The following is a 25,712-nucleotide window of genomic DNA, read 5'->3' on the forward strand; positions in this document are numbered from 1 at the left end:
TGACAATCAGCACGATACAAATGTTACCAGCTATAAAATTAATTGCTTAGTTAATTTTTACCTAATTGTTGTCAAACACGAAGAACGTTTTTTGATTGAAAGCAATTGAGAACCTCTATTCAAAGTGTAGAGAAAGTTTGTTACCTTGATATTCAAATCTCGACTTTAATGACTTTATCGTTGTAGGTTGCGAAAAGACATTTTCTCAAAACGTCTAACAATTTTTGTAAACACGCTTGTCGAATACACAAATTATATGTACAATAGACGAATGCTATTTATTGCGGAAGTAATGGCTTCCTAAAATTTTAATTGCATTTATTTAATCCGTAAACTCTTAATAATTGTGAATTATTCACTAAAATAAACATTCACGGAAAGGATACAATCGAACACGAGTGATTGCAGTTGATATTTGTGTCATTTTGCTTCCTACTTTTTGTGATTTATACCGCGATCTGAACATCTTTACACAATGAAGAGTCTCTAAAGTTTTATCGGTATTTACACTTTCATTCAACTACTGTTGTTTTTACTCGTAACTCGAATCATTTTTAAAACGTTTCCTACGTGAACGGCTGCAAAAATGAACGAAATGATAGCCGCGGATATCGTGCAGTGCAATATATCTCTAGTGTAATTCTTTGGATGAAGTCGATAGCAGAATGTCTGTGAGAAAGATAATAGCCGAGGGAGTGGAGGACGGGGAGGAGGAGTCGAGCGAGGAGATGATAGACAGCGACGATGACGACGAAACTATCGCGAGGATACAGCGCGCACACTATGCCCAGGCCGCCGCGATGAACCCGCGCCGGCGGTCCACCACCCGGCCCAGGCCCATGAGTCAGAAACGGAAGATGGAGGCCGTCAAGAGCTTCCACGACTTCACCAAGAAACTAAAGAAGGACACGGGCATAAGGATACAAAGTTTAATGGGAAACAATATTTTAGATTTAAGTGATTATTCTAGTGAAGACAATAAAACTGATAGTGATGGTCTGTCGGACGAGGAGTTTACGGTGAATCCTAGTGCGGTCCAGGAGTTGAACGAGGAGAATGAGAGTTACATAGACCCTGAGACTGGGGACATAGTTGGAGGTAAAAAAGGTGAAGTACCCGAAACTGAACCTACGGTGAAGTGTGAGGTGCCTGAGGAACCAGAAGACGAGGAAGCTAAAGTGTTAACTATAAATGACCTCATTAACGAGGACGACTTGGACTTAACAAAAAATGTTGAGATATCCGAAGTGGAGAAAAGTGAGTTGTGTTCTGAAGAAAACGCAGAGGAACTTTTAGATATAAAACAGGAGGAGAACAGTCAAGAGTTTGATGTGACGGAGAAGCTAAAGGAAATGGGTGAAATTAGTGTTAAGCCTCTTAAAACAGAAGGTGAGGATGAGAATGCACAAAGTAGTAAAGCGGCAGAAGAGGGAGATGATGAGGTAAGAACACTGTCATTATAATATTCTTGGAACTTTAAAAATTTTGTAAATTACTAAATTATTAAAGTAAGGTAGAAAATATCAAACCAAATTGATATAATTTCTTAGTTAAAAAAATCATAAATAGTAATCATAGTATCAATGATTTATTTGCAATAGAAAATAATCTTTACAGTACATAATCATTTTGTTTACAAGTTGTAGTCCACCAGATTCTGGTCACATTATTTTAAAGGATGTTCTCTATTTAAGTTAACCATCAAATCACACTTTAAGAGCAGGCTGCCAAATTTTGCTGTGTTTTCTAATAAGTATTACAATCCCGGAAGACAATTGACTTAAATGAAATTGAGATTTATTTAATCATCATATATTTATCTCATATTTGCCTAACAGAAAACACGATTCACTTATTTTGACTCTAATATGGTAAAAAATATTGACCTTGTGGTCTGTAATTATAGGTAGGTATTAATTATTATAAAATATTGAACTACAGCCATATGATTCAATGTAAATTGTATTAATTTCAGAAAAAACAATCAAATACCAGTGCACTGAATGTGAGACGGAACATTAGGGAAGTCATGGATGAGAAAAATCTAGATGCCTCAACTCTGGCTGCACAAAGACAGGAGTCCGAACGTCTTGCCAGAGTCCAGGAGCAGCAAAGGATTATCAGAGAGGTAAGTAAATTTTTGTATTTCTCTGTCTACCTAACCTCCGCAAAGCCAGAGGACAGAGGCTTGAGAGAGAACTTTTAAGTAATTTATTTCCATTGCATGTAAAAAGTGAAAATATTCTAATTCTTCTTGTTAAATTGGTTTATAAAATATTGTTACTTGTGTTTTCAATCAACAGGTGCAAAGACAGATAGCTATAAATAGACAAAACAAAATCCATCAAAAGACACTCTCCCTTCTCCAAGGGGGTTCCTCAATTTTGAAGAAGGCTGGGGCTGGACAAAAACTAAAGTAAGTACTAAGTATTACCATTATGTAGTATATAATATGCTGTACCATGGAAGAAATTGATTCATAGTCAGATGGTGGGCCTATGTCATGTGGTTGGGTTATGTCAATTTAATGTTAGCCATGATAGGTGAGTAGCTTTGCTATGTGCCTATGAATAAACTTTTCTGATACATCATCGACAAATTTTTCACACAATTGAATCTAATTAGTAACTACAGTACAACCTTTTTAGTTTCTCATACTGTTGTCTAATAAAATGAGTGAATGGTTAATTAATTCATACTTTATTTCAGCTTACCAAACACAGTATTAGTTAAATTGCCATCTGGGGAGACGAAGAAAACATCTATGAAACAGGGCCAGCTGGAAGTGACTAAGGTGTCCAAGCCTCAACCATCAGGATCAAGTCCGAAGACTGGTAAAACTGACTCAAAGCGAGAGGTAAATAGAACACGATGTTATAAACAAAGAGAAAGGATCATTTTCAGAAATGTATTCAGGCGATGTGGTATCTGTTGTACCTAGCCTGTTATATTTGTCGTAGCTTACCTACAAAAATATTTTTTTTTTACAAATTACGCTATTTCGTTACAAAGCCATTCTATCATTATTTACATCTGCCTGCTACTTATTGTAAGGTTTACTTTTGCAAGACTGTTAAAGTTAAAGATCAAAACATATCTCTCTTTTTTGTATTTAAAGAATGTATGTTTTGACAAAGACAGACTGGTGTAACGGTCCTTGTAATAAGTATTCATACTAAAGTAATACACTGATTTTAGGTAGTGGAAATAGTAGACGTAATAAGCAGTAGCGGGGAGGAATCTTCGTCGTCATCTTCAGATTCAGATGATTGTATAATGTTGTCCGATTCAGAAGTTCCGCCAAGTCCCGAAGCTGATGACGATCCTAGCAATTCTGGTAAATATAACTTCTCGCATTTTGTGATAAAAAGGAGTATCTACTATCAGAGAAGTTGATTCCCAGGCAGATGGGGGACCTAAGTAATTTGGTCGCGTTAAGTCCAACCCATCCGACCGATCGCAGTGTATCAGCTGCGATCAGCAAATATATATACTTGCCTAGTAAGTAGTACCTACTTATTCCCTAAATACAGAATCACTGAATACACTGTGGTGTAATACAGGCTAAGGATGTTTTGGCATGTAGATGACATTTTCATAAGGGCGAGAATTTTACCATATTATTATATATGTCGCAGGCGGATTGTATATTTAGCCGTATTACATTACGGCTAGCCGTTTTAAAAAACGGCGCGGTTTTGTAATGCGGCGTGTCGACGTTTAGCCGGATTAAATGCGGCTGAATAAAAAACCGCCGGAATGCATTCGGCGCTATACCTACGTTATTCAATACGGCTAGCCGTAATGTAATAAGACATAAGAAGTGTTTCTTATGTCATTGGTTAGAGACTAGTCGCCTTTTTGACAGTTTTAGTTTCGTAATGCGTTTCTTAACACTCGTGGCGCTGCCCGTGTCACAGATTAATATATGAGAAGTAATTAAATTTAGTGTATGCCATTTAAAAATTTGGATTGCAAGAAATAACAGTTAATAAATCATTTTGTCAGCATACAAAGATTTTGTTAGCAATAATTAAAATCAGGCTGCAATTCGTGTTCTGTAAATAATCATGACAATGGTCAGCAATTTAAATACATAACTGGCAGCGAGTTTTATTATGTATCTGCAAAATAAACAGTCACTCGGCAGAATAATTACTTGGTCGGCAAGATTATACATTCGGTCAGCAGAGAAAACATTTCAGTATTTTATTTCATTTCATTATTAATTAATTTATTTTATTAATTAATAAAGACTTAACAGAAGGCCTACTTACCACGGATACCGAAGCGGGGGGACGGGGGGTGCAGCCCCCCCGAAAGGGGGGCTCAGGGGGCCCCCATCAAAATAAAAACAAACACAATCCAGAAAGTCCAAAAGTAGGTTAGGTTAGGTTAGAACTTAGACCACAACACAGAGGGAGTCGAGCGAGCGAAGCGAGCGTGCTGCGGCAGCAGCCGGCGATCGTCATAAAACAAAAGATAAATCCAGAATTTTTTGCTTATTCTCTGAGTGCTTACCAAAATTTAATGAAGGCCACTCATTGCAGCATTGTTTTATTTTGCAATTTTGTTTTTTTTTAAAACGGCTAGCCGTAATGTAATACGGCTAAATATACAATGTGCCTGCGACATATATACAAAACTAGCGACTCGCCCCGGCGTCGCACGGGTATAAAATACTTATATAGCCACTGAAAAAATGATTAAAATCGATAGCCTATGATCCTTCACATGGTCTACATCTTATCTGTGCCAAATAACATAAAAATTGCTCCAGTAGTTCGCGAGATAAGCCCTTTCAAATAATTTCCCCCGTTTTTTCCACATTCTCCTATTAGTCTTAGCGTGATAAAATATAGCCTTCCTCAATAAATGGGCTATGAAAGAATTTTTCAAATCGGAAAAGTAGTTCCTGAAATTAGCGCGTTCAAGTTAGCCCTTTCAAATAATTTTCCCCTCCTTTTCCACATTTTCCTCTATTTCTTCGATCCTATTAATCTTAGCCTGATAAAATATAACCTATAGCCTTCCTCGATAACTGGGATATCTGACACTGAAAGAATCATCAAAATCCGTTGCGTAGTTTTAAAGATTAAAGAGAACAAAGGGACATGAGGGAAAAAAAAAGCGACTTTGTTTTATAATATGTATAGATGACACACGGATGTGCTTGACACCAGGGCAGCCGTCTCTCAAATGACACTTTACAAGATAGCGGCGTTAGTTCTAAGTTTGAATTAACATCCTTCTACGTTGTCTAGAGGATACAAGGCCATTGTAAGTAATATTTTGTTAATTTAAGACTAATTTGTAAATTATTTCAGGTCTCCATGTGAATGATGCTTATAACGTACCTGATGAGCAAGGCAGAGTTCTAATAAACATTGGTCATTCGGAAAAGGAAGAGGACATTTTCCTGGCGCCACAGATTGCGCGAGTTATAAAACCACATCAGGTAAAATTATCAAGTAACAAAATTACCTTTCTCTTTTGACACTCCCAGTGTTGCCAAATTTAATGCTTTCGCTGTAGTAAGTGTCAAATGTCTAAGGGTCAGTTCAGACTGCTACGCAACGCAGCGTGCCGATAGTTTATCAGCGGATTCACACGAAGGTGAATCTTCTCTTTGAAAGTATTTTTCAGTCTCCTTTTGTTTTGTTATTTTCGTGAAGAGTAATTGTCAAAATGTGATTGAACGTTTACTCATTAATGCGCACTGATTAGCCTATACTGTTCTAGTCGAGCAGCCTTTCGTTTGGTAATGTTTAGGTACGAACGTGATATGATAATTATTTTACTGCGTCGCTGCAGCGGCAATGCAACTTTTCTTGTGATGACGCCATACAACACACAGCAATGTCCTTGCTTCACCTTCTCTTAGGCAGTCCACGGTTTTTAAATTAATTGATAAGTTAATGTGATATGTCTTTAATTCTTTCAGATTGGTGGCGTGAGGTTTTTGTTTGACAACATAATTGAGTCCGTCGACCGATTCTCAACGTCAACTGGATTTGGTTGCATCTTAGCCCATTCAATGGGTCTAGGCAAGACATTACAGATTGTATGCTTCTGTGACATATTCCTACGGCATACAAACTCGAAAACTGTCCTGTGTATAATGCCTATAAATACTCTACAAAACTGGGTAAGTACTTTCCATTACTTGAGAAAGAGAGCTTGTTTTACTCACAAAAATAATATTATATAGTTACGCATATTCACCGAGACAGGGTACTAATACTTTCGTGCACAAGCGAAAGATACATAAGACTATATAAATGAACTTATTTCTTTCTGTCTGTAGTGTATTGATAAATAAAGACGGCCGCCTACTAATGGTAGGGCTGGGAAGAGATGGTCGCCAGACGTGAGAGCTGTCGCTCACTTCTTCACCAGCCGTCGTCGAGAGTAGAGTGTTGAGTTATACAGTAATATGTGTTTAATTCACTCGCCCAGCCAATGGGTACACTGTCTACAGCTGTTTACTTATTGTATGTTTTTGTCTTATGAACACTTATACTTACCTATCACCACTTATGATAGCCTTGTAGTAGTTTGCATTTAGGGCTGAAAAAAAAAGTTTTTGGTGTTTAAATGTATGATTGTTGCACCTGATGTTTTCCATTACAACCGTACATTTTGCATCATGTGTTCACAGGTGGCTGAATTCAACATGTGGTTGCCAGTGGATGCTACAAACAGTCCCCTGGCGGCGCACGGCGAAGTCAGGCCAAGGAACTTCCCCATATACGTGTTGAATGATAGCCACAAAACGCTGCAGATGAGAGCTAAAGTTGTTAAGGTATTGTAAAACTTTCTACATATATGTATTCAATTACTCAGACATCGTAAAGATTCCGATCTTCACAGCAGGCGACCACGACTGACAGAAATAAAAAATAAAAAAAACCGGCCAAGTGCGAGTCGGACTCGCGCACCGAGGGTTCCGACAGCTTAAAGGTATTATAGACATGAGTATTTGGTATGAATTTCAATTTAATACCTCTACGCGTTTATGAGGAAATGGGTAGTAAGTTTAAAATTATTAAAAAATATATATTATGTGATGTAACTAAAAATTTATGGTTTTCGTAATTTTTCCTTTATCTATGCTATAAGACGTTGCTTCGTACCAAATTTCAAGATTCTGAGTTCACGGGAAGCACCCTGTAGGTTTTGATTCCCTTGCAAGTGTCGAAAATTTGCGGCATAAACGGCTGTATCTTTTGATTGCGTTGGCTTAGAAGTTTGATTTTTTCACAGCTTCAAGGGACAGTAGACCTGAGTAATTGATATAAATTTCAGCTTCATACCTCCACGCGTTCCTGAGAAAAAGGGTCTTGACAGACGGACAGACGGACAACAAAGTGATCCTATAAGGGTTCCGTTTTTTCCTTTTGAGGTACGGAACCCTAAAAATACCACTTTATGAACTATAGGCTATAGGCAGGCCTGTCTCACTCATGCGCGTAGGTATCGAACTGTAAGTACCACCAGCGGGTGGCAAATCATTAGGGACTCACAAGCGAGCGGTGACGCACGCGCAATATTTTTCGTCGTGTATCTAACTGTTCACTGATCATAGAGGAATTTAATTCATGATACTGATTTAACCGCTGTGACAAAATTGTTATAAATCTTATAAAAATGAACAATTAAAAAAGGCCAATGAAATATGTATTTGAATAACGTATTTAAATACAAATAGTAGATAAAAACTATACAAACATAGCAAATAAACTAATTTCATACAAAGAAACACACAAACTACACAGAAATAAACACAAGTTACCATGTTTAAGTTGTAAAAGTTTCCTGCACTATAATGGAATATATTATAAAACTACTATATAAAATATAGGTTGGATTACTAAAATTTTATATTACTATAAAAAGGTTTGCTATTCGTACCAATAGTAATTAAAAAAGATTATTTTGTTTTCTAAACCGAAGCGAAAACCTTGATTTCGTCAGAAAAGGTACGAGTTATGCGATGGAAAGAGAGTGGACAAGTAGGTAAATATAATTGTAGGCACCCAGCTCTGCGCGGCCGGAATTTGAACTTTATAGTATCGTAGCATGAGTCGTTATTTCCTTAAACGGGTTTCGCTAGTGGGAATTCTGTTGGTACTACTAATATATATTCTGTGCTATAGGTTTCATTTTCTACCGACATTGGTCTAGCGACCGACGCCGCCATTGCTTTGCAGTGGCGTAGATCAATAAGCAGGCGTTAAAAACAGTTTTCATTTTTATCTACGCTGTCGAAAATTTCGTCTTCGACTTGACTGAGGCTCTTCTGTTACATTCGAACCCGAAAATGTATCATCGAGTTGATACCTAGGCAGCTGACAGACCAACATCATTTGGTCGGATCATGTCAATTCAATGTTAATTGTGACCTATCAAACCCACCCGTTTGATGTAACGCGACCAAACTACGTAGGTCCCCCATATGGGGGGATAGGCATATGCCTAGGAATTCCTATGCAATTGACAGACCAACATTGTTTGGTCGAATATGTCAATTCAATGTTAATAATTGTGATCTGTCAGCTGGGTTTGACGTAACGCAACCAAACTACTTACGTTCTTTTTGACGTGGGAGAGCCATGCTTCGGCACGAATGGGCCGGCTCGACCGGAGAAATACCACGTCCTCACAGAAAACCGGCGTGAAACAGCGCTTGCGCTGTGTTTCGCCGAGTGAGTGAGTTTACCGGAGGCCCAATCCCCTACCCTATTCCCTTCCCTACCCTCCCCTATTCCCTTCCCATCCCTACCCTCCCCTTACCTATTAACCTATTCCCTCTTAAAAGGCCGGCAAGGCACCTGCAGCTCTTCTGATGCCGCGAGTGTCCATGGGCGACGGAAGTTGCTTTCCATCAGGTGACCCGTTTGCTCGTTTGCCCCCTTATTTCATTAAAAAAAAAGGGCCCCGATTTGCATAGGAATCAACTTCTCTGATAGTACTTACTCAAAATTGGCATTAATAGCCCTCAGGTGAAAGAGGCCAGTAGTAAAAGGGAAAATGGATACGAATTTCTGCGGGTTCTGTGCTGTCTGCATTTGAAAATAGAAAATTTAACAAGCAATAAAAAAAAAACTATTTTCAGGAGTGGAGCTCCACAGGCGGTGTCCTTATGATAGGATATGAATTATACAGACTACTCAGTATGAAAAAGGACAAAAAACCTCGTAAGAAAAAGAAACCCGACGCAAAAGCTGAGGCCGAAAAGGAAGAGAAGAAAGAAAAAGTGGAAGGCGATGAAATATCGGTAACATTCTTTTCAGAATCTAAAAGTTGTTTTTAAATTTAGTATTAAACAAAAACTTATAGAAATAATGTTATTATAGTTTGTGCGTTTTATGATGATATGCGTGACACATTTTAATTGACAATAGTTGGGAAGTTACCTAACAAAAATTAATCGATAGTTTAAAAATATCGAATCACTTCGTAAAGGAATTGCAATCGAAATTATCGATTTCGTACTGACATTTCAGTGGTGCCGGCGATTTAAGATGGCCGCCCTTTTTTATCGATTTGATTTCGATTCAACCGAGTCAATCTCTATTGACATAAGTTCCATTTCATGCATATGACATTTTTCAAATGTTTTCGTAACAATAATTTTATACTCCTATTTCACAGTTAATATTTATAATTTTTATTAATAAGTTAGAATTTAGCATCTTTTCATTTTTATTCATTTACAATTATAGGAAATATTTGTTTTTGTAGATGGAATATAATTTATTACATTTTGATTTTTTTTGTTTTCTTGTAAAAAAAACCCGTAGCAAGGAACATGAAACCTGTCACCCATATCAACTTAGAACGCACAAACTATAGTTTAAAAAAGCAGAGTTACAAAACAGCTATTGCTTTTGCCAGTTGTCACAGATTTGTTTTATTTTTAGCCAACAGACCCAAATTTACCGAAACCTGTCGAAGATAGAAAAGATTTAGGAGACCTTTTGCCTAAACCAGAAGATATTGATAAGAAAGAGGACGCGCCAACAGATGAGGAGAAGAAGCTTTTAGATGGTAATTACATATTTAACTTTAGTCTCAGGATATATATTTTTTATTGATGTTTTTTTTTTATGAAATAAGGGGGCAAACGAGCAAACGGATCACCTGATGGAAAGCAACTTCTGTCGCCCATGGACACTCGCAGCATCAGAAGAGCTGCATGTGCGTTGCCGGCCTTTTAAGAGGGAATAGGGTAATAGGGGAGGGTAGGGAAGGGAAGGGAATAGGGGAGGGTAGGAAAGGGAATAGGGTAGGGGATTGAGCCTCCGGTAAACTCACTCACTCGGCGAAACACAGCGCAAGCGCTGTTTCACGCCGGTGTTCTGTGAGAACGTGGTATTTATCCGGTCGAGCCGGCCCATTCGTGCCGAAGCATGGCTCTCCCACGTATATGTCTCTTGTTTTCTTGTCAAAAATATTTTTTCTGCTATTATGAGTCTTGAAATTTTGATAGTTACTTATCTTTAAAGCAAAAAAGTCGTTATGTACGTTCCAACGTTTAAAATTATGCGTGCATTCCTACTCTCTATGCTACTCCTACCTCGAATCCGTAGCATTAAAGATTTTTCTTGATTGGCAATTGTTATGTTTTTTCAGAAATGTATGAAGCTCTAGTTCGTCCTGGGCCAGATTTAGTAATCTGTGATGAAGGTCACAGAATTAAGAACTCGCATTCAAACATATCATATGCTTTAAAACAAATGAGAACCAAACGACGTATCGTTTTAACTGGTAAGTAGTTTTATATTCCTAATTTGTTGCAGAATAATACTGAATATGAAAGTTGTGTAAAGATATTTGTGTCCACAATGAAACATATTATACATAATTTAGCTTAAACGTAAGATGTCGTATTGAGGATGTATGGTGGCAAGGTCCAAAAATGATCACATGAGTGCTATCTTCATTTAGGCAGAAGCCCACTGTCGTTATTTCCGATGTTGTACTATCAGAGAAGTGGATTTCTACGGAGATGGCAGACCTAAGTAATTTGGTCGCATTAAGTCAAACCCATCCGACCGATCACAGCTACCACTGAATTGACATAAGCCAACCATATGACCTAGGTCTGTCAACTGCCTAGGAATCAATTTCCTCGATGGTACAATATGTTCGCCGACTTTGAACTTTGCTATCGCGATTTAGAATCGTGTTGTGGTCCGCTGCCGGTGAAGTCGCTGACGAAAGCTAGTACTTAAGTGTATTCCGCTATGATGTCGTGAAGACTATGTTGTGATAGTCTTACTAATCAACATTTTTTTTTCAAGGTTATCCGCTACAAAACAATCTCCTTGAATACTGGTGTATGGTGGACTTCGTCCGTCCCAACTACCTGGGTAGCAAGACGGAGTTCTGTAACATGTTCGAGCGGCCGATACAGAACGGACAGTGTATTGACTCGACGCCACAAGATATCCGGCTTATGCGATACCGCGCGCATGTGCTGCACTCGCTGCTTGTGGGATTCGTGCAAAGGTGAGGCTGGATAGTCAATTGACTTACACCTTATTAATAAAAGTATGACACAATGTGTTGTGTCACAAACAAAATAATATAAGCTACACAACAGTTTGATTTTATGCGTTGAAAGACTTTTCGACACATCAGACAATGACGCAATGTTGCATAGTGTGTCAGTTGTATAAATATTTTTATTTTTTATTAGTATCTCTTTGCCATCTCTATCTATTCTATTCTACTGTATCTATTGTGTTCTAATATCTATCTACTGTAAAGATAAACAGTACTGAAATTGCCATAGCGTTCAGCAATAATGCAGCATAAAAGTGACTCTACCACCAATAAAAAATAGTATGCTAATGGTTTTTGCAAAATCAAAATCTATTATAACGCTGCACAGCTGGTTGTGCTTTAATTGGCCAATACTTTTGCGGCCGCGCGTCTAAAACTATACATTGTACAGCTACAGTCTACGAATAATAAAAACAGCAGTATAGTAACTGTTTCGGCACGAGCATGACTTGTTTTACCAAGTTCTTATGATATAGTTATCATAAAAACTTGGTAAAACAAGTCAGAAGAGGTAGTACTCTAAAGATGCTTACTTCTTACTTAAAAGTAATTATATGATTGCTTACAGACGATCCCACGCAGTGCTTCAATCAACACTGCCACAGAAGGAGGAATATGTGCTGTTGGTGCGTATGACGCCACTCCAGCGTCAACTGTACAATAGATTCATGAACGAAGTCGTGCGGGCCGCGAACGTACCTAATCCGCTGAAAGCGTTCGCTATTTGTTGCAAGGTAAGAGCCAAAAGCCTAGCCGTAGGTGGACCTGGAATTCTCCGGACGAAACGACAAAAATGAAGTAGACTTCATAATGTACATACAACAATTCAAAAAACATTTCAAATCTCGAAGTATTAAATAAGGTTAACTTTTCTTCCGACCACAGACTTTTGCGAGCATCCTTTGATCAGGTACACCAAAACTAAGTCGAAAAAACTTCAAACTAACTTCAAAATCATTATAAACTAAAAGCGAAAAAACAAATTATTTAAAAGCACTTGAAACAAACTTGTCTACCCAAAGTGAAATACTAGAAAAAACTCAAGATATCCAGACATACATTCTTGAAAAAATCATCATCTCTAGTCTCAATACGAAAATGGAAAATAACAACAGAGAACATAAAATATTTAAAAAAGAAACACTAGATTTGATATCCAAACGAACGGAATTAAAGTCTATGAAAAATAAAACTAAAGAATAAAAAAAAGAACTAAAATCTCTTTATAAGAAAACTAATAAGGCGATTAGAGAAAACTATCAGAATTACAGAAAGACAACTATAGAGAAAAACTTGACAAAATTTAGAAGAGCTAAACGGGCCTACAAAGAATTGAGCACACATAAAAACTGGATTCAAAACCTCAGCCAAAAACAAAAAGGAACCAAATCACGACAAGAAATAATTTAATGCGCAACAGCCTACTATAGAGAGCTTTACAAAAACCTGCCGGATACTAACAACCTAACAGAGACTATGAATAACGAGCTTGAAAAGGAAAATAAAAATGACGGAATTTCAGAAAAAGAATTATTAAAGCACATCACAAAATTAAATTCAGAAAAAAGTCCTGGCCCAGACAATATCAGTAACGAAGCCTTAAAAGTGGGAGCTCCACTGCTTTTCACATTCTTGACTAGACTGTTTAATATGGTAATTATTTCTGGAACTGTTCCGTATCAATGGTGCAAGTCTGAAATTGTCCTGCTGTATAAAAAAGGAGATCCAAGAGATATCAGTAACTATAGGCCGATCAGTTTATTATCCAGCATCTACAAACTTTTCTCATCACTGTTGTTAAGCAGAATAGCAGACAAAATTGACCTTATGCAGCCAGTAGAACAAGCCGGCTTTCGCTCCAGTTTTTCAACAATAGACCATATTCATACAATTTCACAACTTTTAGAAAAATGCAAAGAATTTAATCATCCTCTATATATAGGGTTTGTGGACTATCTTAAGGCATTTGATAGCATCACTCACTGCTCCATTTGGGAAGCATTAACATCTTGCAATATAAACTACTGCTATACAAAAGTGATCCAAAACATCTACTCAAACAGTAAAAGTTCAATACGATTGGTAAACAAAGGGGAAGAAATTAATATAGAAAGAGGTGTGAGGCAAGGGGACCCACTCTCTCATAAACTTTTTATAGCAGTTCTGGAAATGATATTTCAAAAATTGGACTGGAAATCTAATGGTATATTGATTGGCAATAGACAACTAAGCAACATAAGATTTGCAAACGATATTGCACTTTTTGCCAACTCGTCTTCAGAACTTGAGCAAATGATGCAAACTTTGAAAAAAGTTGGCTTGCACATGAACGCCAGTAAAACTAAGGCTTTAACAAACAGTCTGCAGAGACCTATACAAATAGATGGGCACCAGATCCAATATGTAAAGGAATATGTCTATCTAGGGAAACAAATTTCCTTCAACAGCGATAGTAATAAACAAGAAATTGAAAGAAGAATTAGAAGCTCATGGAACAAGTTTTGGTCACACAAAGAAATCTTAAAAGGATATTATAATTTAGAGCTGAAAAAGACGGTAATGGATGTCTGTATTTTGCCTTGCCTTACCTATGGTAGCCAAACATGGGTGTACACTAATAAGGCCAGAAACAGATTGCTTACTACACAACACGCCATGGAAAGAAGTATGCTAAGGCTAAGGAGGATACATAAAGTTAGCAACAAAACCATTAGAGAAAGGACGAAGGTTACAGACGTTCTCAAACATGCTCTAAAAATGAAATGGCGATGGGCAGGACATGTAGCCAGGGTCCCAGACCAAAGATGGACTTTCAAAATCACAAAATGGAGAGGCCCCCCAGGGAACAGACATCGGGGCAGACCAAAAATGAGGTGGATGGACGACATTGCCAAAGTGGCAGGCACAAACTGGCTAGAGAAAGCAAAGGATAGACAGGTTTGGAATGAGATGGAGGAGGCATATACCCGGATGGGGTCAACTACAATAACTTTTACTAACATAGTCTAAGAAATATACTAACTCAAAATAGGTTGTAAGCAAATCAAATTGTATAAGTCTTGAATAAATATGCTTTATTATTATTATAAGAGCCAAATGCTGCATTTGGGTGGTATAATAATAGCTCCCACACCGGTTTCGGTGACGGTGGCCGGTTTCATTGAAACCAGGCCAGCTACGCAGGAGTAACTTTATAGTGCCCAAATGTGTGCGCAGTACACAAGAGCACTCTCTTTTCCTTTACTCTCATTAGTCATAACCCAGTGGGACGGAAGACCGACACGACCGGCGAGAGACCGACACATCCGACGCATGGATCATCTTACTTAGTTACTTGTCAGACAATCAGGTGATCAGCTGCATTGTCCTAACCAAACTTGAAAATAACATGTTTCCAACGCGGGAATCGAACCCACGACCTCCGAGTCAAGAGCCGCGCTCTATACCACTAGACTACGGAGACGTTATTTGGGTGGTATCAATATAGTAGTAGAGCTGTTTTATGAAAAAGCGTAATATGTGCGGTTTTTAAAAACAGTTTTGTTGTATGGGAGCCCCCCTTAAATATTTAATTTATTTTGTTTTTAGTATATTTCGTTGATAACAACAACAGAAATACATAATCTGTGAAAATTTCAACTCTCTAGCTATTACCGTTCTTGAGTTACAGCCTGGAGACAGACATACGGACGTCGAAGTCTCAGTAAAAGGGTCCCGTTTTTACCCTTTGGGTACGGAACCCTAAAAACATAACTTGTTGCTTGTGAATTGAAAATCAGACCGAGGATAAGCAGCACAAGAGAAACATTTTTAAGTTTTGTGGTTTTTTTCAGATATGGAATCATCCAGATGTTTTGTACAAGTTTCTCAAAAAGAGGAGCGAAGCTAACGCCGCTATTGAAGAAGACTTGGATCTGGATGAAATTAGAGGCGTAACTAAAGCGGGAAGGCCGAAAAGTACGAGAACGCCGGGAAAAAGGGGACCGAAACCCAAGGTACGTAGGAACTTAAATATGGCTATGCTACAATATTGCTAACATAACCTATAATAACATCTAGTACGAAAGGACATTTTTCTGTCTGTTATCACTTCATACTTAAACGGCTGAACCACTTTTAGTGAATTTTACATTTAAAACAGGAATTAAAGTGCATTATCATCATACTAAAGACACTTATACTTTAAAGTCCTGGGAAAGTTCACAGAATACCTTTTTATCCCGTAAAATAGATGTTTGGCGCACCTATTTTTTGTATATTTTCATAAGGATGTTTTGTACGTTTATAATGTTAAATTTTTTTGTAGGGTAAGAAGCCAGCAGCAACCATATCGCCAACTACGACAGGTCAAGCGCAGCCTCGTGTAGAGCAACCATTCAACAGCATGGGGTACAATGGCCCAGCCAATGGTCCCTACGGTTCGACTCCAAACACGTTCAGACCGGACCAAGCTATGGCGCCCTATAGATACCCGCCGTATCAAAACTCCGCATCTGATTTCTTCCCACCTAACCAAGAGTTTAACCAGCAATACGGTAATAACTACTATCAGCAGCAGCCAAATCAATTTCCTAACAATGCCGTGTCCAACTATCCAAATGAATACCCTCAGAATCCAGGGCAAAGCTACAATCAAGGTTACTGGGATAATGGAAACTACTATGGCAATTCGAACTACTATAACAACCCACAGTATGGAAACAATCAGACGCCGCAAGATTTCGGTGCGACCCCACCTAGTTATAATAGCAGTCAACAGTTTCCGCCAAATTATAATGCTACAGGTGCTCAACAGTTCCCGAGCAACGCGTTGGCTCCTTACACGAATAATCAAGATGGCTATGGCAATCAAAGCGCCCCACCATATAGAGGCCAGTTTCCGAATACACCAGATTACTCCCAATATTCTACACCAAATAATACACCTACCACGGCTTTCCCAAGTAATCAAGGACAAGATTACAGAAATGAGCCATTCCAGACACCATTTACGGGCACAAACGCGTACGAAGCTAATCCTTCCACTTCTTATAATCAATTTGGAAACCAACCGCCCGGTTATACGAATTACACAAATGACATGCCTCCACAGCATCCACAGAGCGTTCCTAATCATAATCCTATCAAAAATGAGATGACCAACTTTCCATCAACAATTAAACCTGAAACTAACGAAACCAATGTCAACCAGTTTGGTCATCCATATAACTATCCGCAAAACGCGGCTTCTTACCCGGCGAATACTGGTGAGAGTACCAACACTTTCGGCCCTCAATACCCATCGTGTTTGCCACAATTAGAAACGAAGCAACCTTTGGGAAGCGCCGGAAGTCCATTACCGACTTGGCCGCTGACAGAATCTCTCAAAACTGAACTAGACAAAATAAAGGCTGAAGACAAAATCGAAATGAAATCTGAATCTGACGGTGAGGTGAAGATAGAAGATTTAGATACGAAAAAGATTGTCAAGGACAATCTAGCTAAGGATGCTAGCAAAGACAAAAGTGTAACACCGACTCCAGAAACTAAGCAAGACGATCCGCTCAAAGCGGAAAATGCTTCGGATCTGGACGATGGAAAGAAAGGCCGACGAAAAGCGAAGTCCAAAGAAGACAAGACAAAGGTTGACAAATCCAAACCTAAACCGAAACCTAAGCCGAAAGGCAGAAAAGATCGAAAAACGTCGAAAGAAAAGAGTAATGAAAACTCAGAATCTGAGGAAAGTGACAAAGAAGAAAAAATGACGAAAGAAGAAGAATTGGCGTTGACCAAGAAGAATGAAGAAATGACCTATGACTGGGCTATGGAACTATTGAAGGATTATATTCCCGGTATGATAGAGAATTCATCGAAGATGGAATTATTCTTTTATATCTTAAACGAAAGCATAAAGTTAGGAGACAGGTTACTATTGTTCAGCCAAAGTTTGTTCACATTGAATCTCATAGAAGATTTTCTAGAAAGAAATTATATACCAGGAACTAATTGTCTTTGGGAACGAAATGTCTCTTATTACCGTAAGTAATTCTTTTTGTAATAATATAGAATCTGCTTTCTAATTTTGAATGAAAAAAAATCTGACGTTTTGTAGATCTATTTATTTTAAGTTTTTGTCGAACTTGTTGTTCCTATATCTATCTCTTTCAGGCCTAGATGGCTCCACCCATGCGTTAGAGCGAGAGAAACTGATAAACGAGTTCAACGCGAACCCTCATGTACATTTGTTCCTGGTGTCCACCCGCGCCGGCTCTCTCGGTATAAACCTTGTTGGTGCGAACAGAGTAATAGTGTTCGATGCCAGTTGGAACCCTTGTCACGATACTCAAGCGGTGTGCCGTGTTTACAGGTAACTTAACATCTATGTGCATAAAATCGAAAGATGTCTGATCTATGTATCACATATTAAAAATAATTCTGATAAGTAACTGCTGCACTCAAAGTGGAACATTATAGTCGGGGCATTTTAATAGGCCACATTTGACAGTTCATCAAAATTGCAGAACGTAACCTTGTAGCGACGTGCATAAAAAAAAATTATTTTCGTTTTGTTATAACTGCACAATTGATTTACTTTTTTTAATTACGATTACATATTTATTGTAAATATGACCGATACGAATTATTTAACGATTTGCTTCCAATGATAAACAATTCTAAACGTAATAAACAAATTCTGATCTTCATAATTGTACGTCGTTACAATGTTACGTCAGCTGGCCTTACTATATACTAACTTATTTCTCAGATACGGACAGAAGAAACCATGCTTCGTATACCGATTCGTCATGGACTGTTGTCTCGAGAAGAAAATATACGATCGCCAGATAAACAAACAGGGAATGGCGGACAGAGTAGTGGATGAGTGTAATCCAGACGCCGTACTTTCTATGAAAGAAATCACTAATCTCTGCTTCGATAATGATGAGAAGGTAACTTTACTGTTCTTTTTGTCCTCGGCTGAAAGTTATTTAAATATTTTGACTATAGACTTTACTTTTCAATTCTAAATTACATCAATCTTTTTTTTTTTTATGAAATAAGGGGGCAAACGAGCAAACGGGTCACCTGATGAAAAGCAACTTCCGTCGCCCATGGACACTCGCAGCATCAGAAGAGCTGTAAGTGCGTTGCCGGCCTTTTAAGAGAGAATAGGGTAATAAGGGAGGGTAGGGAAGGGAAGGGAATAGGGGAGGGTAGGGAAGGGAATAGGGTAGGGGATTGGGCCTCTGGTAAACTCACTCACTCGGCGAAACACAGCCCAAGCGCTGTTTCACGCCGGTTTTCTGTGAGAACGTCGTATTTCTCCGGTCGAGCCGGCCCATTCGTGCCGAAGCATGGCTCTCCCACGTAAAAATCTTGATCAATCTTCAAAAATTTTGCCGCATTTTAAAGTTGCTTGCATGTAGGCAGACTAGAGTCTGAAAGACTACTTTTTCTTAATCTAAAATAGCGAACTAAGACCCAATTTCACCAACCTCTGTTTGTTAAATCCTAACAAGGCATTACTTAACGGACCTTTGGAAAATTAAACAGACTGCTAAAATACTTAGTCCCACAGTAAAAATTTAACAGCGGATTAGTAAATACAACGTTAAGTGAACAACAAGTGAATAACATTCAATTCGTTCGTTCTTGTTATAAGGCGACGAAATTGCAATGTACAAGTTTAATGCGACATGTTTGCTGCAATGTGTCATTTTCACCTTATTCGTATAATTCGTCATCTGGTAGATAATGCGACCAAATTAAAATATCACTGATCGCATACATTTGTTACACTACAATAGTTCTTTTTAATTTACCAGGTTAATAATTATGATCTGTCAAAGCTGAAAACATGAATCATGATACAAACTTTTATTTACTTATTTCGGCTTGGTAATTTTGATACAAATCAGTGTATTTGCAATGTCAAGGAAAATCTGAGGGCTGAATTTTTGACAAAATGAAAATAAATAATTATGCATAACATGAAAAATAATAAATAATATGTAAGGATGTGGCGAAACATGGCGGCAACCCCAAAAGTCAAAACAGATTATTTTATTGATATTGGATATTGTCTTTAAAAAGTTGTTGTTTTGACTGTGTATTATAACGGCCTGGGCCTCTATCATGAGCTCTTAAATCCATTCTTTTTACGTCCTTATCTGACTGTATAAGGACGTAAAGTGAATGGATTTAAGAGCTCATGATAGAGGTCCGGTTATATATTTAGCGGACCTCCCCAGCAGGAATTAAAATTTAACATCGTGTTAGGCGATTTGACATGACATTAGCGTATGGTGGAACGCTCGATAACTCTAACAGGCCGTTAACTGATTTAACAAGCCGTTATTTATTTAACATTGCTTGATGAAACTGGGTCTAAGTTTTTAACATTTGCTTAATCGTGTATTCTATTATTTTCTAGGATTTGGAGCCTAAAGATCTGACTGAACACAAAGACAAATATTTAGACATGTTAATGCAGGGTATAATAACGTTACACAGCAGGCTATTGAGCAAAGAGCCATTCCAACACGAGTCATTGCTAGTTGATAGAAAGGAAAAGAAATTGTCTAGCGCCGAAAAGAGGCTAGCTCAGAGAGGGTAAGTTTTCTTAGTAGTATTACAGATGCTTCGATAAAAAATGGTTATGCAGCGAATAATTATTCAAGCTACGCTGTCTTTGTCATGTAACATTTCCAAAATGCCTACCAAAGACAAGTAGACCTTGTATTTGTCTAATTTCTGTGTAATTATGACTATTACTAACAGCGTTAGTATAATATGTGTAGTTGCCGGCTTAGGCTACTTTTTTGAAAAATAACAATGTCTTTATGGAGTAGTGATTTAACTTGTTGAAGGTAGCTATACTCGGCGCGGCGAACCTTGATCCCTATGACACTGACAGTTAATAACATTGTAGTGGCGTCACCATTAAATTAGGATCATATTGGAGGCGTCTAAAAATGCCATTTAATAATTTACGTATACGTCCTGCAAAACTTACGTCGTCTGACATTTAACGATTATGTAAGTTTTGCAGGACGTAAACGTAAATTCAGATTGAGATAATTTCTTGTAAATGTTAAGAATTGTTAAAAGTTACAACGGAATATCATTGTTATAGCATACACTTGCGTAAAATTATTAAATGGCATTTTTAGAGCCTCCAATATGATCCTAATTTAATGGTGACGCCACTACAATGTTATTAACTGTCAGTGTCATAGGGATCAAGGTTCGCCGCGCCGAGTATAGTATAGACCTATTGAATGTTTTTTCGTCCTACGTCAAAATGTTTACATCCATATACAGGCTATACCAAAACTAAGTGAAAATACTTTAGGGTGTGTATAAGGCTCTTGTATTGATTTCACTGTGAATGTACGGTCTGCGCTGAAAAATTATTTTTTTAACTTTTGTATGGCCAAAGCTCGATCATACTTTTCACATAAAAAAAATTAGGTCTTTGAGCCCTGCTACTTTCACAGTGATCACAGTGATACAAGGGACCCTAAGAGACAACCCTAAAGTATTATCACCTTATTTTTGTTACATCTGTATATCACATAACGTGATGTTGAGCATGTCATGTGACGATTGTGCTAAATATTCGTGTGTGTTGATTGTTAATTGAACAAAACATTCATCAGATACGAGCTAGAGAAGAAGGCGGCTGCAACTCCAAAGGCGACGCCAGCTTACCGCACTGTGCGCGCCGCCGACGGCAGCCTCGTACAGCGGCCCGTCGCCAGCGTGCGGCCCATGCAGCACGGCGCACGCTGGATACCCGCCGACGTGTGGCGGCGGCAGGGCATGACGGCGCAGGAGATGACGCTGCCGCTAGGTAAGTTATAATTTTAACCCTTAACAATAAAAGGGGTGTTATTAATTTCTCTATTACACTACAAAAAAAAACTATGTATGTATAATTGTATACACAGATTTTTTTTTAATTATAAAACAGAAGTAACGTGATTTTTCTATAAATGATGCAGATGTCGTGATACCAACTAACTCGGCTGAGAAAACGAATATAGTCCTCAAAGCTGGCCAGCGGGTTATGGTATTGAAGTCACCCAAAGGAATCTACATGCAGTTGGAGTCTGGGAAGATCATTGCTATAAAAACTTCTTTGAAGAATTTGGGACAAAAAGCTTTAGACGCTAAGGACAGTCCTATTGGAAAGAAAGGTATTTTAGTCTATAATTAATTAGTCTTTAATAACTTATCAGCAAAATAATTTATTTTAAATTGAATTCAAAATATTATTGTTTCAGTTTTAGGCAATCGACCGTCTACTGCAAACATTCCTGGGTCACTGAAAAATAATTCTGCTATCACAATTACATCTAAGAGTACTCCTAGGCCAGGTTTCCACAGAATCATAGGCAGATCTCCGATGGGACAGAAAATATCTAGACCCATGATCCCGGGACAGAAGATCGCCGAAATAAGAAATAGACTGGGCGAGATGAGAGCGTACTCGATGCGCGGCAAAATGAACCCAGGTAATCGAATAATGCGACCCAATTTGCCTGGATCACTCAGCATCACTAGAGTACCAAAAGACGGTAGAAAACTCGACCCGAGCAGAGCGATTAAAATTGAACCGGAGGAAGAAGCCCAGGTTTTGGACAGTGATGATGAAGCCGAAGAACCTAAAGCTGAAGATGATAAGAAAGATGATGAAAAGAAAAAAGACGACGAAAATAAAGCAGATGACGAAAACAAATCTGACGATGAAAAGAAGTCAGACAATAAGAAAGATCCAGCTAAAGTGAATGACGCCGGTAGTAGTCGAGCAGATAGTACTAGAAGTTCCACAGAAAATCAAAGCGATTCGTCCGAATCTGGTAGAAACGACGATACTGAGCCTATAGTTTTGACAACGGAGGAAAAGTTACCGTCAGAAGAAACTTTAGAGAACAAGTCAGCACCAGATAGAGTAACAGAAAATAAGGAAATGCCTACAAACCTCAACCTGACCAAGCTAGGTGACGATTTGCCAATGAACCTTGTTAGTCGCGGTGATAGTAAGATCAATCTGCTGAAAAATTACAGACATCAGAGGCCCGGGGGAAGAGTGCCTACTGAGTCTAGTTTGAGCCAGCTAGAGAAGACCGCTAGCGCGCTAAACAAAGAAGGAATACCTGATTTCAGAAAGAACTTGGACGACATAACCCAGTCCTACTCTCCAAGCGCAGAGGAGAAGACCAGTAGCTCTTCTCGCAAGAAAAGATCGCCCAAGAAGATAGAAAACGTCGAATCTCAAGACAAGAAAGTCAACCCTAATATGTCTCACAGTGTGTCTAGTATGCTCAATTCGAAACCGGCACTGGCTGATCCGGTAGCCAACAACCTCTTGACTCCGAGTCCGCAGCCACACAATCACGGCAGTATGCCGGGGCTTCCTATGGATAATCACTCGCTGGACTTTAGCCTGGGATCCACTAATCGTCAGACTATAGCGCCGAGCATACACAGTGGTTTGATGACGGGTGGTACCGTGAGCAACAAAGTGCCGCCTGTGATGCAGCCGCAGAGTACTCTGCCGCCCGCTCAGGCGTACCCCGCTAATCCTACACCAGAAGCCGCGTATGGACAGTACCCTGGTAAGTTTTATATTTAATTTTGTTTTTAGAATTGCTTCACATTTGCAGTTTAGTTCATTTCACACGTTTATAAAACTTTCCTAAGACTAAGTGCTTGTTCAGACACAGCGAGAACCGCTCGCAGCTTATTGCAAAGGCGTTGTATCACAACTTTAGACGTGGGAGAGCCATGCTTCGGCACGAATGGGCCGGCTCGACCGGAGAAATACCACGTTCTCAGAAAACCGGCGTGAAACAGCGCTTGCACTGTGTTTCGCCGAGTGAATGAGTTTACCGGAGGCCCAATCCCCTTCCCCACCCTCCCTTATTCCTTTCCCTTCCCATCCCTACCCACCCCTATTACCCTATTCCCTCTTAAAAAGCCGGCAACGCACCTGCAGCAGCAGTGTCCATGGGCGACGGAAGTTGCTTTCCATCAGGTGACCCGTTTGCTCGTTTGCCCCCTTATGTCATAAAAAAAATAACTTTCACACTAGCCGCTCGGTTTCTACACGGAAACGCGCGGTTCCCGCTGTGTCTGAACAAGCACATACTGTATCGATTGTGCCCAGGCCTTGTACCATGAAACTGTTTTGAGACTCAAACAATCAGACGAGAATGTTGCGTCCTACTCTAACAAACGTGAAAATGCCGTCGTTAGAGAAGGAGGCGGCATTCTCGTCCGATTGTTTGAGTCTCAAAACAGTTTCGTAGTAGGCCTACAGTTTCGGACGTTTTTTGACGGGACACAGTTAAAATTCATCAATATTAATTTCAGGTTACGGCATGAGCTACCCGTACCCAAGCGCGCCGTACTACGGCGGTTACGGAGCCCCGCCCTACTACGGGGCGGGGTATGCGCCGGGCCCCGCCCCGCCGCCCGCACCCTTCGCGCCCGCCCCGCCCTCCGATCGGTACCTCCCACCGGAGCAGCACTGGTAGAACACCAGTCCCAAGAAATGACTCAGATATTGTACTCGGCCTTTGTGTATCAGTCTTTAGTTCGTTTGAAAGAAGTATAAACTTTTTGAAAGTATGAATCGAGAGTCAGAAAAAATACAGTTCTCGAGTTTATCCACAAAAGACTAGACTTAAATTCTAATGAAAAAACTCTGTACCATACTCGGTATACATAACAAGTTTCAAATGATCTAAATAGTTGGATGCATAGGGAGAGCTAAGTTTTTAGTTACATTAGAAAACGTTAAATGACACAAGGTGGACTGAATAAGAAACCAGTTCAAAATATTACAAAGCTCCAAGAAGTGTGATTTTTGTGAGGGTCAGGAAGAGAGTGGAATGACGTTCCAAATGTTTTTAGTTCCTATTTTTGCCACCGGGCGGCGACACAAAGACTTACGGTGACGTCATTTTTAATATTGGAATGTCGTTTCACATAAAAGTGACCGACTCTCGTATGCCCGGTTTTTAGAGATTTTTGACAGAAGTTTATCTCTTGGTAGCGCTTTTGATTGGCTAACGTCTAAACATTAACCAATGAACATAGCTGCTGAGTGGATAAACATCACAAACCGAGCAATAATCCTCCCGGCCTGATACTTAAACGCTACTTAAAATTAAGGACTCCTAACTTACAGGCTGTCTGATTCGTAAAATGACAACTCAGCAAGTTACTTGAGTGATAGTTAATTTTAATAGCTTTTCTGTATTCGGCGGTTAGAGTTTAAATATGCCATCTACGACGCTGTTCGCGTTAGCATTTTATAACTGGGTACACAATATCAATTTTTTTAGTTATATTTTTTACAAAATTAAAGTTTTTTTTAATAATAGAAAATACTTCCATCAAATGCTCATAGTCTTATTCTGAACTTTTGAATCTTTTTCTTTATTTCTCGAATACATAAGCTATGATTTTTAATCAGAAATCTGTAAGAACATTAAAATGTTTTAGATATTTAGAAACTATAATGAACTCATTGGTAAGCAAACTTGCAAAATTTCGGAATAAATCATTAACAATACAACAGTTTCAGTCACAAAACTATTACTTTATACTTAATATTAATAAAATATATAATATCCTTTATTTTTACATTCATTATTTTACTTGATATACTTATATTTCATTTGTAGATTTTCTTTTTACTATTTTAATGAATTTGATCGATGATTAACGTTGTGATGAAAATGCACGGCTAGTCAAAAACTAATAGGAACTAAACAAATGAAATGCCAACTAAACACGTTCAATGTTTGTACTGAACGCCGAACCGAAACGGGATAAAAATTATAAACTACAAGATCCCCTAACTTTATCACAGCTGGAATACCTATATAACCTTTTTGTTCTAATTAATATTCATGATTTTAGTTAAATAATACATTTCATTGTATGTAAGCTTTGTTCGAAAATACACAGCCTACAAATAATAATGTAACTCGAATGTAAATATTTCATTATTTTCTACTATAACTTTGCCATGTATCATAAGTTCCGTGTTTGAGATTGTAATGTTCGGACGTCGCCGTCTTTTTGTAATTCGCTTCCCAGTAATGTAGGTACTCGTATTATTTATGTTAAGTTTCGTTCGA

At 38.6% G+C, this 25,712-nt stretch overlaps 1 protein-coding gene across 1 annotated transcript; it reads left to right on the plus strand.

The window, feature by feature from the left end:
• The first annotated feature begins 239 nt into the window (after positions 1–239).
• Positions 240–25,156, plus strand: LOC121730827. Its single transcript, XM_042120002.1, has 22 exons — positions 240–1,442; positions 1,976–2,128; positions 2,304–2,416; positions 2,710–2,857; positions 3,199–3,337; positions 5,328–5,458; positions 5,945–6,148; positions 6,662–6,805; positions 9,119–9,280; positions 9,927–10,053; positions 10,639–10,773; positions 11,310–11,517; positions 12,143–12,308; positions 15,408–15,569; positions 15,881–17,591; positions 17,722–17,920; positions 18,320–18,503; positions 19,988–20,166; positions 21,216–21,409; positions 21,561–21,755; positions 21,843–23,177; positions 23,935–25,156. Exons 1-22 carry the CDS (start codon positions 666–668, stop codon positions 24,096–24,098), a joined length of 6,930 nt encoding a protein of 2,309 aa, XP_041975936.1. The 5' UTR covers positions 240–665; the 3' UTR covers positions 24,099–25,156.
• The last annotated feature ends 556 nt before the right edge of the window (positions 25,157–25,712 follow it).

Source organism: Aricia agestis, chromosome 10 (assembly GCF_905147365.1).
Source record: "Aricia agestis chromosome 10, ilAriAges1.1, whole genome shotgun sequence".
Taxonomy (NCBI): domain Eukaryota; kingdom Metazoa; phylum Arthropoda; class Insecta; order Lepidoptera; family Lycaenidae; genus Aricia; species Aricia agestis.

What these genes read in the sequence shown, in the direction of transcription:
- LOC121730827 (XM_042120002.1), top strand. Translation starts at nt 666, where the DNA reads ATGTCTGTGAGAAAGATAATAGCCGAGGGAGTGGAGGACGGGGAGGAG. An exon ending in GGAGAAGAAGCTTTTAGATG is followed by an intron (nt 10,054 to 10,638) that starts GTAATTACATAT and finishes ATGTTTTTTCAG; the next exon opens with AAATGTATGAAGCTCTAGTT. An exon ending in CTTGTGGGATTCGTGCAAAG is followed by an intron (nt 11,518 to 12,142) that starts GTGAGGCTGGAT and finishes GATTGCTTACAG; the next exon opens with ACGATCCCACGCAGTGCTTC.